General features: G+C 39.7%; 1 protein-coding gene across 1 annotated transcript in view; it reads left to right on the top strand.

The window, feature by feature from the left end:
* LOC127652728 (cytoplasmic phosphatidylinositol transfer protein 1-like) overlaps positions 1 to 15,545 on the top strand; it is a 109,552-nt gene that overhangs the window by 79,690 nt on the left and 14,317 nt on the right. The window contains exons 3-5 of the mRNA XM_052139059.1: positions 830 to 918; positions 2,525 to 2,532; positions 13,756 to 13,827. Of these exons, the coding sequence (XP_051995019.1) occupies positions 830 to 918; positions 2,525 to 2,532; positions 13,756 to 13,827 (169 nt within the window). The remainder of the gene's footprint in view (positions 1 to 829; positions 919 to 2,524; positions 2,533 to 13,755; positions 13,828 to 15,545) is intronic.

Below are 15,545 nucleotides of genomic sequence, written 5' to 3'. Positions count from 1 at the left end.
ATGGCAGCTGAAGCTCAGAAGGTGAGTGATGCAGCAGGACAATGATCCTAAACATCAAAGTAAATCCACTACAGGATGACTTCAAAAAAATAAAACCCACCTTTTGGAGTGGCCCAGTCAGAGCCCAGACCTTAATCCAATCGAGATGCTGTTTAATGACCTCAAGAGAGCTGTTCACACTAGGCATCCTAAGAATATAGCTGAGCTGAAGCAGTTCTGTAAGGAAGAATGGTCCAAAATTTCTTCTGAACGTTGTGCTGGTCTAATCCGCAGCTACCGGAAACAATTGGTTGAGGCTATTTTTGCCAAAAAGGATCGACCATTTAATAAATACTGTGCAAGTTACTATTCAATAGATGGACTTTATAATCAGTTAGAAACCAACCTGTATTCTCAATTATACAATAGCTAGTTATGGTCTTCTAATCTGATTGGACAATTGGTGTTCTACATTAATAATTCTTTCTGGATTCCTCAGTGACTGATATCCTTCCTCTGAGCTTTTCATTAGTAGTCAAAGGGTTGGCCAGTCCACATTCACATAGTTTACATTCTAAGCTATCTATTAGGGTTGAGCAGCTGATTGAAAGATATTTTTGCAGCTTCTTTGTAAAGAAATTGCATTTTGGCAGTAATTAGGGAGTCCTGATCTCACAGAGTAAAAGAGCAATTTACTCCCCGAGCATTCAACGGTGTTCTTCACTGCTACTATTATCCTGTACTACTTCTGTTATTTCAGCTGGTGGTACGGGACGTTTGGGACTCTCACAATGAACTGGCATTTACCTGTATGTTCTCAATACTTAACCACTCTTTTTCCCTCTTTCAGCAAGCTGCCCAGCTGGGCCAGAGCTGTAGTGCCCAAAATCTTCTATGTGACCGAGAAAGCTTGGAATTACTACCCCTACACCATCACTGGTAACTACAACTACATTAGATTTACAGGACTGAAGCATTGGAAAAGCAGGCTAATATTACAATATCTTCATGCCAGTATGGCTGTTTTCATTAGTCGCATTCGAGAATATGAGTGTTGAATGAGTGTCTAATTTACATAATATTCTGGAGTTATTAAAGGAAACACTACTTTGTCTTTATTAGAAATAAATGTACCTCTTTTATAAGGTTTCACTGCTAATTCTTGTTAAGTTGATATCAGTCTGGGGTCATTTTCTGAACTGAGAATTGTATTCTAGCTTTTTGAGATCTCTTAAAAGTAATTTTATGGGTACAGTAACATATCTTCCTTATCATTCGTCACATTACACACTGGAATTGTAAATCAATTAAATCTAACCTTTTCCAGCTATATTTACTCATTATAACCTTCAACTTCAAAGTGAAAATAACGTAAATAATTCTAAACAATTTTTAAAAATGTGTTGGTAAAATACCTGGTTTGGATAACTGATCAGCCCTCTAAGATCCATTACAAACTTGCTCAGGTGCAATCAATCACCTTTCAGATAACATACCTGGCTAATTGTTCCCACCCTTACAAGAATTGTAGTGGTTTTGATTACTTTACAGAATAAAACCAGCTGTTCCATGAGGATTCCATTACTAGAAGTGCATTCAAGAATTCACCACGGTAGGAAAGGGGTTTTCAAAAGGGCTACAGGATAAAATGATGGAAAGGCAAAGGTTAGGACAAGGGTAAAAAAATATTTTGAAGGCTTTAACTATCCCTCTGAGTACTGTTCAGAGCATTATTAAGAAGTGAAAAGTGCATGGTACCATCAAAACCTTGCCTAGATTGGGCCATCCCTCCAAACTGGATGACTGCCAGGAGGATATTGATCAGGGAAGCTATCAAGAGGCCCTTTTTGTAGGCACACATACTGTACATAATACCTTACTGCCACCTTATTAGGGCTGGAGGATATAATACTTTTTTTTTATATATATATATATATATATACCTAAAATATTTATCAGCCTTTGTTTTGACAATATTCAAAATGTATCTCAATATGTATTAATTTGCTCTTAAATGACTTAAAATGATGTTAATTAACCAAACAGCCATTATTTTGCTAATCGACAGCATGTCACTGTACTGTTGATGGAGCTTATTTGTGAACACGCGTCTGATAAACATCTTAAAAGAGCAGATTTACATATATTCTGAATCTTAAATGTCACAAATACAGCTGCTAAATGTTGTTCTTACATCTGGAATGTCTTGGTGACATATTGCAGATAAGCTCTAAAAATTGCATCGTCTAAATGAAAAGAAACACCTTGCGCATAGACATCTCAGTGACGCATGTGTGCTATCCAGGCACGAAGCACATATTTATACAATAAAACCAATCAGAATACATGCATATATATATTTTTTTTTTTTTCATTTTCAAGGACACACAGGTAAGAATCTCAATTATGCTCAAAAGCTCTGATTTAATGTGTGATGGCTTCAAGACTGACATGTTTATTGCCTAGACCATGACCTTTAACATAAATTCTCTCTCTCTCTCTCTCTCTCTCTCTCTCTCTCTCCATTCCCACCCCTGGCTCTCAGAGTATACAGTAAGTATCCCTTCTTATTTTATTTATTTGTGTTTGGAAACTAAAAGAACTTGAACCAGAATGTCAGACAATGCAATAATGTAGCCCCTGCTCTTGCTTGCATAATGCCTTTGATGGGGTAATTGAATGTTCTGTGTTGATTGTCATTAGAAGTATAGTTTAGTGCTGTGTTTGGCAGAGTCTATCCCACTGAGAGCACTGATATACCACAATGAGTTGTTCTCTCAGGGATGCATACTGGGTCAATACAGTATGTGTATCATTATATGTGTGTGGATGATTCTAACGTCATAAACATATTTTACGCAAGGACACAAACGCAGAAGCAAATGCATGGCCAGCACATCACAAGCCAGCTGTCCGATTTATGCAGATGGCAGCTGTAATGCCCTTTCCAGCAATGCTGAGAATGCAACGCATACTTGCTCTGTTATGAATTGCGCTCTGACATGTTTCGTAACACAACAGCATGTGAAATAAGGCTTGTGTGGTCAGAAGTATCTGCTTTCATGTACTTTCACGTCGTGCCTAAGGGGGCTTTAATACCGGACACATTCTTGTGTTAAATCAACTAGAGGAAGTCAATTATTTCCCTTGTTTTACAAATTACATAGGGGGCCTGGGTAGCTCAGCAATTAAAGACGTTGACTACCACACCTGGAGTCGCAAGTTCAAATCCAGGGCATGCTGAGTGAATCCAGTCAGGCTTCCTAAGCAAACATTTGGCCCGGTTGCTAGGGTGGGTAGAGTCACATTGGGTTAACCTCCTCATGGTCACTATAATGTGCCCCTTAACCCTCTGGGGTCTATGGACGCGTCGGCACGTCCTGCTGGATTTTTCCATCAGAAAAAACTTGAAATACTCTGTAATTTTTGGGCATACAGATAAGTGTAAGACATCATTAGAGACTATAAAAGGTCTACTTTTATTTGTGTACACTCACAATAACAACAAATCCTTGTGCTTTTGTAAAATAAAGAAAATAAAAAGGGTGAGCTGTCAGCAGTCTCTGTGTTCATGAGCATATATCTGAAACACATAACAAAAATGAACTGAAACTCCATGAATGCTTATCACTTAGAGCAGGACTCCGATGAACGTTTGTATTTTGAAGAGTGACTTAATCCAGCTGAGGATACAATTTCGGACGAGTTTTCTTTAGTTGACATGCTATTTTATGTAATCATAAACATATTTTACTAGTGGGACTGTTTCCAGATTTGCCAGCCAGGATTCAGAGTATTGACATTTGAAATATGACCTAATAAGCAAGTTTTAGTTACATTGAAATGGTGATTTGGCTAAAGCCAGTCTTTAAATTGTATGCTGTATGATATAAATATGATATTTTATATAATATAAAAATTATATGAAGGTTTAGATGATATTTTAACTAGTGTTTATGCTGCCTCATTGTCATCAAAGCTTGTGCTTGCAAATATCTGTTCGGGTTAAATGAGTAAAATGCACTTGAAATATGCCCATATTAGAAAATCAGCATATTATAATGATTTCTGAAGGATCACGTGATGCAGAAGACTGCAGTAATGATGCTGAAAATTCAGCTTTGATCACAAATTGCATTTTACAATATATTCAAATAGAAAACTGTTCTTTTAAATTGTAAAAATTGTTCACAATATCAATATTTTATTTATTGTATTTTGTATCAAATAAATGCAGTCGTGGTGAGCAGAAGATACTTCTTTTAAACGATGGTGTAGGTCTAAAATTCTGTAAAGTCTTTATGTAAAAAAATGTATAGTCAGATTACTTCTTTTTACTTAAAACTTGATCATTAAGTCTCCTCACATTCATTCTCTTTCTGTCACATTCCTCATTGATGGGGTATTTTGTCTCCTCAGGTGTGAATTACAATCACTATTCATGATAGTTTATGACCTTTCTAACACTAAAATTGTCTTACAAAAGTTAAATTACTAATTTGTTTTTTATGAATAATTGATCAGGATGGCTTTCACATCATTTTGTAGCAAAACTCTTGGCTACAAGATCCAGTTCTCAAAAGTCTTGTGGACAAATGTTGAGTATGTGTTATATGGCCTTATTTCAATGACTTAATACAAAATACAAACATGTACACACATGTTGCTCACATATTATTGTAGCCCAGTTTGTGCTGAATACAGTGTTTCAGACTTTAATATTTAAAAAAAAAAATAATAATTCTTAATATGTTTTTAAGCAACTGAAAAAAGTATAAATGTCAAGGCATGTCAAAACTTCTCCAGGGCCCAAAACACCTTCAGACCCCAGATGGTTAATACAAAAGTTCATTTCTGACATTAGTCTAAATAGCCTTTTTTTTAAATGGTTTAGCTATATATATATATATATATATATATATATATATATATATATATATATATATATATATATATATATATATATATATAATTTAATAACAAAAAGTATAAATCAAAATAGGTGTCTAATAAAAATGTAAAATTTTTAACCAATATCTGTGTGGTCTATTTATGTGTACGCTTATAAAAGAATTTTGTAATTCTTTTGAAAGAAATTCAACTCTATTGAAAGCAATTGTGAGTTAAATCTCTTGTGCACTTCACTTGAGGAACACTATTTGTATGGCACACAGAGTTGCTGCAGAGCATTCCGTGTCAGTCACTTTTGAGGTTCCTTTCAGTTAGGATGCTGCCTGAGTAGACAGAAGACAGCAAGGCAGTTCACTAAGTTTTGGAACAAAGCTACAATCTCTGAGAGCTAATTCCCAGTAACCACCAACGTCAACCATGTTTTTATTCTATCCCAAAATGCACCTGTTCTTGTTTTTCCTTGCTCTTCTGTAATATAATTAGAGTGTATTGGAAAACCAGATAGACCAGGCAGATTCTAGCTCCTTGGAGACCATATTAGGTTTCATGGAAAAGCTTGTGCATATTCCAAAGACAGCTTTACATTTACAGTAATGCACCCTCTAAGCCTTATGAAAATATAGAAGTAAAGGTATGACTTGAGTCGCATGGGATGCAAAATGGGCTACAGGCATCTGATGTGTGAATGCCATCCACAAAAACAGACAACGTGACAGGTTGGTTTGAATGGAGATGGGGTAGAGGATAAAGGCTTAGATTAAGCTGGAGAAGTGAATCTTTGAGTGGATCTACATGCCGAGTGCCTAGAGATGATTGAGAGAGCTCTTCGTCAGAATACCATTATCATAATCAACCATATGCCAGGAACAACAGGATGCAAACATCTCAAATGAGACCAATGGAATATGAGAAAAGCCCAGAGGATGTAACAACAAGCACAAAATGAAAACAGCTGTAAACGCATCACTTTTTCCACATTAGGCTGTGTTTGAGCAGTATCAAAATAATTACAAAATATTAATAATAATAATTCATTTAATGAGTGATTATGGAGACAAAAATACAGTCATGTTCTGTCTCTTTTGTCCCCCATGCAGTCAACATTTCATAATTATCATCTTCTCAAATGTAATACCCAAAAGGAAAAGGCCAGCAATCAGTTTCCTGGACATTAATATAATTTTACTAGGGTGACATCATAGTGAATATATGATATGCACAAATATACTTTATATTCTCTAATGTATTATTATTGAAGTCTCTGTGATGTAATGAAATGTTGTAAAAGTGCTGAGGATACAGTAGACTAGAGTATAAGACACCCTGAACTGATAATATAACTTGAAGGCTGTTCCAAACAGTAAGCAGCAAAGTTGTGCTGCCTTGTAAAGATAACTTGTATCGGCCATAAGGCAGCATGTGTTCCTCCATGGATAAGGCAATCCTGGAATTCATTGCAACTATCTCAGGGAAAAAAATTATCGGGATGCTTAAATAAAAATGTATTTAAAAAACGTTATTCTAAACACCTGCTATTAATAACTGGGTGCTCTGACGTTGCAATTTGCGAGTCCTTCTCCAGTGCAGCAAATACAATCCATTGCGGGCAAATTGCAAGTTCATTACAACTGCCAGTTGGCGAAATGCGGCATAGAGTATAGCCATAACTCTGTATCTGACCAAAAAATGTGCTTCCTCTTCCCTTTTTGTCTTGTTTTGTTGTCTTCACATCTCTTCTCATCACATCTCATTTCATCCTCTTTTCATTTCTTTTTTCTCATCTTGTTTTGCCTCTTCATCTTCCTGTTTTTTCTATTCTTTTCAGCTCTCTTCACATCTCATCTTTTCTCCTTGTGTCTTCCTTCTTTTCCTCTCCTCTTCTTGTTTTGTTTTATCTGTCTCACCTCATCTTGTCCTCATCTCCACATTTCTTCTTGTTGTCATCTGATCTCATCCTCTTCTCATCTCGTCTTTTCGTTTCTCCTCTTGTCATCTTGTCATCCTTGTCTTGTCTTTCTCTTGTATTATTTCATCTCGTTCTATTGTTGTCTTGTCTCGTCCTCTTTTTGTCTTGTCTCTTTTTGCCTCATTTCATCCCTTTTCTCCTTTTCCTTTTCTTGTCTCGTCTTGTTCTGTCCTACTGTCTTTTTCTCCTCTCCTTTCCTCTCTTCTCGTTTTCTTCTCATCTCGTCTTCACATCTCTTTTTCTCTTCTCGTCAGAGGAATCCACTTCTTGTGTTGTCTTCTTTAATCTCGGTCTCTTCTCTTTAGTGTTGTCTTGTCTCATCCTCTTCTCATCCTGTATCTTATCCTTGTCTCATCCTTTAATCTTTTTGCCTTGTCTTGCCCTCTTGTCTGAAATTGTCTTGTCCTCATCTCTTCTTTTATCTCATCTCGTCTCTTCTTTTTCTCTTCTTGTTATCTTTTCTCTTCCTCGTCTCGTTTCATCTTGTTCTTTTCTCCACTTGTGTTGTCTTGTCACTTAATTTTCTCTTTTGTCTTGTCTGACTTCTTGCCCTCATCTAATTTCTGCTTTTCTCAACATATCGTTCATCTCTTTCTCTTCTCTTTTGTGTTGTCTCTTCTCACCTCATCTTGTCTGACATTGTCTTGTCCTTGTCTCTTTTCTTTTCTCCTCTATTTTCTCGTCTTATCTAGTCTCTTCTTGTCATCTTTTCTCTTCCTCTTCTTTTCGTATCTTGTTTCATTTTAGTCTCTTCTCCACTTCTTGTGTCTTGTCTTGGCCTCTTGTCTCACCTCGTCTTGCCCTCATCTCATCTCATCTCTGCTCTGCTCTTTTTTTTCTCATCTTTTCATCTTGCACTCATCCCATCTCATCCTTTTTTCATCTGGTTTTCTGTCATCTTTCATATCATAATTTTTTAGATTTTCTCCCCAATTTGGAATGCCTAATTCCCAATGCACTCTATGTCCTCGTGGTGGCGTAGTGGCTCGCCTCAATCCGGATGGCGTGAGGACGAATCTTAGTTGCCTAAACGTCTGAGACATCAATTCGCGCATCTTATCACGTGGCTTGTTGAGCGCGTAACCACGGAAATATAGCGTGTGTGGAGGCTTCACGCTATTCTTCTTAGCATCCACGCACAACTCACCACATGCCCCACCGAGAGTGAACCTCATTATAGTGAGCACGGGGAGGTTACCCCATGTGACTCTACCCTCCCTAGCAACCGGGCCAATTTGGTTGCTTTAGGGACCTGGCTGGTGTCACTGATTTGAACTCACAACTCCAGGGGTAGTAGTCGGCATCTTTACTCACTGAGCTACCCAGGCCCCACGTCTCCTTATTTTTTCTCTTTTTGTCATCATGTCTCATCCTCTTCTCTTCTTGGCTTGTTTCATCTCATTCTCTTCTCTTCTCCTCTGCTTGTGTTGTCTTGTCTTATACTTTTATTTTTCTCCTGTGGATGAGTGGATAAGACAAACGTCTTGTGTTTTCATATTTCATCTCATTCTCTTCTCTTTAGTGTTGTCTCAACCTCTTCTCATCTGTTTTCTTGTCTCATCTTTTTTTCTTTTTTGTCTAGTCTTGTCTGACATTGCCTTATCTTGTCCTTGTCTCTTCTCTTTTCTCCTCTGCTTTCTTGTCTTGTCTCATCTCATTGCTTCCTTGTCTTTTCCTGTTTAATCTATTCTCCACTTCTTGTGTCTTGTCTCTTCTTTTTGTCTTGTCTTGCCATCTTTTCTCAACTCATCTTGCCCTCTTTTCTCACCTCATCTTGCCCTCTGCTCTTCTTCTTTTCTCATCTTTTCAAATTGTCCTCATCTTGTTTTCTCTCTTGTTTCATATCATCACCTCTTATTTTATTATTTTTGTCATCTAGTCTCATCCTCTTCTGTTTTTATCTTGTCATCTTTTCTCTATTGAGCTATTGCATGAACCATTTGTAACAGTTAAAGGATGGGCAAGAGGAGGTGGGAACTGGCTGAACAGTAAAATGAGTTTAGTAAGAAACTCAACATAAACATAAACACAGACACACATGAAACGTGGACGTGTGCAGCTCTCTTGAACTGACGCCTCCGGCTCCCCTGTATCTCACTCTCCCGCTGATCAGCTGATTCAGGTCCTACCACCCCCTCTTCCTCGTCACACACCTCCACCACCTGATTTAGGCCAGGGTGCCACTCCCCCACAACTCCCCCGATCTCTGGAGGGAAGATGCTGCTCTTCATACGGCCGTGGCTGCTCCCCTGGCGAATGGCAGCAGTGAGGACTCTGTGACAGCACATTCCTCCTGGATTTCAACACCACTGTAACAGTTAAATGATGGGCAATGAGGAAGCGGGAACTGGCTGAACAGTAAACAAATATATGGACTTGATGTTATTATCCCTTAATTGCACACATGAGATATGCTGCCTAAGTGAGTGATAGCATCTTCTGGGTTATCAAGTGGGCGCCCTCTTTCCTCAATGTTTCGCTGATAGGCCCACGACACCTCTAGAGGGTTCAGCAATGAATCCCAGTGTCCCGGGCTCACTCCCTCGATGCCATCTACTCACTTGAGGGCCCAGGAAGAGTCCTTTCTCTTCATCCAAATCCACTGACTACACTTTTCTACAGTTCTGGAAAGTTCTATGACTGCTTGCCGGTGGGCTTTCCCTCGTACTCCCAACTCTCGGGAGTAGCCTTGACATTGATGTTGCCACAAACCCTCTGCACCCTCGTTCAACTGGCCGGACCTTTACTTTCCAGCCACGATGTCGGCTTACCTCAGTTTCTTACACTCGTAGGCTTCATCCACTGCATCCTCCCAGGGCACTGTAAGCTCACTGATGTACACGAGATAGAGTGAGGCAGACCATAGTGCAAGGTCTCTCGCAATCTCAATCTCAGTTGGGAAGCTGAGCCTCTGGCCCAAGTCTGCCACCATCTTCCAATTGTGTGCTCTGCCTAGCCACCTGGAGTCTGGTCTTGATGAGGTGGGTCTGGTTTGACCCTCACCTTCCTGGACAAATGCTATTTCCTGCCGGTTGGATGAAGGGGGAGGAAGGGCATTGAGGCTCATCCGCCGACCGTCCAGCACTGCTGCAAGACATCATAACACCTGGTTGTGCTGCCAGGTGTATCAGACTTGAGTGAGGCTGGTCTTGGAGCCCAACAGAATGGGCTTTAGTGTTGCTGGACTTGAACAAGAGGAGCATGTGGGGTCTTCTCCGTACCACTGGCTGAGATTCTTGGGAGATGGCAGGACATTCTAGGCAGCCTTGATGATGAAGCTCATTCTGAATGTCTCCATTTCCCACAGCTCTTTCCAGGAGATCTTTCTCTTCTCCACTCCCTCACATCTCATTGCCCACCCTTGCTGCACTCGGCCCACAATGTCTCTGTGCTTGAGTGCTGCCTTTGCCTGCCCGGATACTTCTGCTGGTGTCCATTTCTTCCCTGTAGCCAGGATGGGGACTGATCCATAAACAGATCACTTGACTCTGTCTCTGTCGGCGCATTTGTACTCCTCCGAGACTTCAAATGGGTAGCCCTAGGACTCCTTTGCCAGAGCCCTAAGCTGCTGAGGCACCTAGGAAGACCAAGCCACTTCCTTGTGTATGAGCTGATCAGTCTCTCCAGCTTTTCCACTTTCGAGATTGGAGCTTCATATATAGTTAGTGGCCACATGAGGTGTGGAAGGAGCCCAAATTGCACACACCAGAGCTTCAGCTTGCCAGGGAGTATGGTTCTGTCGATCATCTTCAGGCCACTGACGACATCCTTCCTGAGCTGATCTACTTGCTCTGTGTCTTTGAGGAATGCATTGTACCACTGACCTAGGCTCTTCATGGGCTTCTCAGAGAATGTTGGAATAATTTCATTGCCAACGTAAAAGCGTTGTTCTGATAGCTTCCCATTAACGATGGAGATGCTTCTGGACTTGCTCGGCTTGATCTTCATCTGAGCCAGCTCAATGTTTTCTTGAAGCTTTCTCTACAGCTGTACCGTACAAGGTTTGGTTGTGGTGAGTGTTGTGAGGTATCAGTCCCAGGTCCCAATGGGACTCCATTGGGACCTGGGGCTGATGAGGCCCTTGTTCTATGCACAGTTTTCCTCACTTCACTCCATCTAGCTGGGCTGAAATCTAGTTGGTGTTCTGGCAGCTGAATTGGTGGCATGTCGGGTGGGAGGGTGATCTCTTTGTGCTGTTGGTTGTCTGTGCAGGACTTTTTCAGTTGTTTTTCCAGGAGAGACTTCCACTTTTCTCCTTTGTGAAGAGACCCTTCACAAATTTGAAAGGATCTTCTTTCTGCGCTTCTTTACCAGGTTCTGAGCTCTCCTCAGAGTCACAAGCCTGCTCCGAATGTCTGCTTGCAACAAGTTTATGCCTGCCTTCTCCTCTGTGGCCTTTCTCCATTGCTTCTTCAGCTCCTCACTTTGACAAGACAGTCTATTTCCTTCTGCCTCCTGGTCTTAATGGGGATTGTCGGTGTAGTTTTCCTCCTTTCTACCACTCCAAATTGTTCCGCTCCATAGCTGTAGATTACTTCCCCATTCTCACCAATTTCTTCATGGTGTTGCTTTTGAGCATCTCTAAGATGTTGCAGAGGTCAGCATTGACCTCCTCCCACATTGCCTTTTCACAGGACTTGGCCACTTGATCAATGGTTTTCGCCCCCTGGATCTTTTTCTCTGCAGGTTGCAATGGACCGAGTTCTGGTTGTTGTCCTGTGCCTCGCTCTTTCTCTTGGGACAGGGTTATTGATGTTCTGTAGACTTTGGTTTTCGTCCTGCTGCTGAACTTCAGTCAACTGAGTCAACCTGCTTAGAAAGTAGCTGTCGATGTAAGATCCCTGTTGCCCCTTCTTCAGGCTCCCTTTCCTGCCCTGATGTATTTTCAGGCCTGTGGTGGGAGTAACCTTTGTCCAGCCACATATGCAACTCTGTAGCTTGTGTCCTGCTGCAGCTGTTGCAGCCTCAGGTATGCAGATCATTCAACTCGTTGTCTGTTCCATTCCTGTGTCAGTTGTCAGGTTTTCTGCCAATTATCTTTTGCCCTTGCTCTCACTGACTCAGGGGGTATTACTTAAATGTTTTTGTAGCCAAAGGTGGGTGGGACCCAAGCACCTTGTGCTGGATCCCGCTACCTTTGGTAGCTAGCCAGTGGAAACCCTGGTGGGGTCTTCCCTCCTGCCAGCTGTCTTTCCATGCTGTCACAAGGTATTTCCCTAGTTGTCAGCTGCGCTTTCACAGCAGTCACTTGTTCACCAGATGATCAGATGCTATGTAGGACTTGAAAGTTTAATACGAAACTCAACATAAAACAAACACAGACACATGCAACGTGGCTGAGTGCATCTCTCTATCTCTCAAACTGACGCACCCGGCTCCCTTTTTCTCGCTGTCCCCCTGATCAGCTGATTCAGCACCAGCCATGCATCTTCGCGGCTCGGCCATGCCCTCCTTCTCGTCACACTATTGCAAACTATTGTTTCTCATCTCGTTTTCCTTCTTGTTTCATATCATACTTTATATTTTATTTTTTCTCTTCTTGTGTGGTCTCATCCTCTTCTCGTATTGTCTCTTTTCTTCTTGGCTTGTCTTGTTTCATCTCTTATCTTGTTTCATCTCTACTCTTCACTTCTTGTGTTTTCTAGTCTAATCCTCTTCTCTTCTTGCATTGTCTCTTCCTTTTCTCTTTTTGTCTCGTCTTGGCCTCTTGTCTCACCTTGTCTTGCCCTCATCTCTTCTCTGCTCTTCTCTTTTCTCTTCTTTACTTCTTTAAATCAGGTCCTCATCTCGTCCCCTTCTCATTTCATTTTCCTTGTTTCATATCTCTTATTTTTTCTCTTGCCATCTTGTCTCGTCCTCTTCTCTTCATGACTTGTCTTGTTTTATCTCGTCTTGTCTGGACTTGTCTTATTTCATTTTCATTCTCTTCTTGTGTTGTCTAGTCTCATCCTCTTCTCACCTTGTTTCTTCCTTTTCTCTTTTTGATATGTTTTGCCCTTTTCTTGTCTCGCCTCATCTTGTCTAGTCATCATCTCTTCTCTTTTTCCTTCACTTTTCATCTTATTCTTGTCTCATCTCTTCCTCTTGTCTCATCTTATTTCATCTTGTCTTTTTTTCTTGTCATCTTGCCTCATCCTCTTATTATTGTGTCATCTTGTTCTCTTCTATTTTTCTCTTTGTGTTGAATTGTGTCATACTCTTCTTTTCTCATCTTATCTCTTCTCGACGACTTTTTGGTGTCTTTTCTCATTTTTCTTGCATTGCCTTCTTGTCTCACCATGTCTTGTTCTCCACATCTCTTATTTTCTCTGTTCTCATCTTTCCTTCTCGTCACATCCTCTTCACATCTCATCTCACCCATGTCTTATCCTCTTCTTGTCTCACCTCATCTTGTCTCTCTTCTATTCTCCCCCACTCCATTAGAGCTTCCTCCAGTGTTTTGTAACTGCAGCTCTATTGATCTTCACAGTGATTGTGGGAGCAGTATTTAATCTAATAAGGCAGTAGTGTGTTGGGTCTCAGAGGATCTACAGCCTGAGGACAAGTGGGGAGAAGAGAGCATGAGAACAGGGATGCTTTAAATCCATTGAGGCAGAAAAGAGCACATCATTGCAGCAGAGCACAAAGCTCATAAAACACAATGATATTGAACTGCAGAGCCCTGGACTGCACCAGCTCTAGTGAGAGCATGCATGCAGTGTTTTCATGAATGGTGCTACCCCTCTTGATCGATGTCCAAAATTAGCTGCTGGACATGTGACTTTTGAGAACTGTTGGGATTTTAGAGTGCATGAGATAATTTCATATTGATCCACACCACAGCCCAAGATGATTGAATCATATATGCATATATTTATATTTTCCATGTGTAACTCAATATTTAATTCATTTTTTTTAAGTGTTCTTTCCTGCCAAAGTTTTCCATCCACGTTGAGACAAAGTATGAAGACAACAAAGGCAGCAATGATAATGTAAGTAGATTGTATACGGAGTGAATACAGTAGTGTTTGTCAGTGTGTGTGATTTCATCATGTCTTTTCCCATTTCCCTTACATTGTTTAAGTGGTTTGTGATTTAAAGTAAGTATGTTTGTTAAATAATTGTCCTGTGTATAATACCTAAAATGCATATCTACAAGGTTCTCAGAAATTACAAAATAATTTGTGTTGGCATTGGATTTGGAATCTGATCTATCTGTGCTTTAATATTACTTTGAAAAATAAAAATGTGTTATTTAGATGGTCAGCTCATTCTGGTTTTACTTACAGATTTATTTTGGAATTTCTGACTTCCAAGAACATTTACATTTTAATAATAGAATCGCTCATGATTTCACATGGGGGTTGTCTTGGAGAGAGTTCAGGGTGCATTAAACTGTTTTATTTTAATAGCCTTGAATGGCTTGCAGTCAGACTGAGATCGATTTTTGCAGACAGATGTTACTGTCTGTCTGTCTGTCTGTCTGTCTGAGCCACAGCTCTCTGTGCTGCCCTGAGCTCTAGTTAAGAGTCTGCAGACATGCTCACTTGCTCATAGAGTTTCTCTTTTTTATTCTTTTGTTCTAGGCAAAACTTTTATTCTCTTTCCCAAACGAGAACATTTTAAGATCACTCGCTATTCATTTATTCTCTTCTGTGATCAGTTCGAGACATGTGGGTGAGGGGTTGGGAGTATATGTTTGAAGATCTGTTGTAACAAATGATGTGCTTGAACTCACAGTGATTAAATGTACTTTTGAAGTACAATACAAGACAGATGTTTTGAAGTGTAATGGGCTAATACAGAAAAAAACAGTGCAGCATTCTTTTTACCATCCACATTTCACACCCAGGTGAGATGGCAACACTTCTTTTGTAGCTGTTGTTGATGAGAATGTTTTATTATGCATCTCCTGTTTGCCATGTATGCTGTCCTTGGTGCTGAAATCCAGTCAAAAGCTGAATGATCTCACCTCCACAACATAAATACAGCATCTTGAATTAGATTAATTATTATTATGTGCCATTATTATTATGCTTAAATATTATTATGTACATCTAAAATATGCTGTATACATAATTGTTCAATGCTCATATTTTATTATTTGTATAGCTGTTTCTAATAATGAATGAATGAAAAGTGGCTTAATTTTTTTAAGGTAAGAGCAGATAAAAGTTTGTGGATACTCTAGGCTTACAGCAGCAGTGATCGTCGCATAAGAGACCTATTGATGATATTCTTTTGAAAATCTTTCAAACTGTGTTATTAGGGCAACAAAATAAATTATATTCCTGGGGGGATGTTCATTTGTGATGCAAATTATTTTGAAATCTTTTTTTATTTTATGTAATAAATGCAGACGTGATGGTAATCTCTGAAAAGTTCAGATTCTAAACTTTCAAATGATACCTCATATTCCTGATTTATGTATCTGGGGACTTTAACGTTTTTAGCGGAAAAGTTTTTGCGATATAGCGCCCCCATTTGGACCTGCCTAACTAAAATGCATGCATGAGTTTACCCCCTAAGTATGCATATGTGGGTCAAAAATTAGAAGCTTTTTATTTATAAAACAACTTTTTAACAATGATCATTTTAATAATGATCAGTGTTGGGTGTATCCTATTAAAAAGTAATAAGTTACTGTAATCTGATTACCTTTTTATAATAAAAAATAGTGTTACAACGTTTTCAATACTTGTAATCAGAT

The sequence above is a fragment of the Xyrauchen texanus genome, chromosome 12 (assembly GCF_025860055.1).
Source record: "Xyrauchen texanus isolate HMW12.3.18 chromosome 12, RBS_HiC_50CHRs, whole genome shotgun sequence".
In the NCBI taxonomy this organism is placed as follows: Eukaryota; Metazoa; Chordata; class Actinopteri; order Cypriniformes; family Catostomidae; genus Xyrauchen; species Xyrauchen texanus.
The sequence above is the reverse complement of the archived record's forward strand: the minus strand, read 5'-3'. Positions and strand labels throughout refer to the sequence as shown.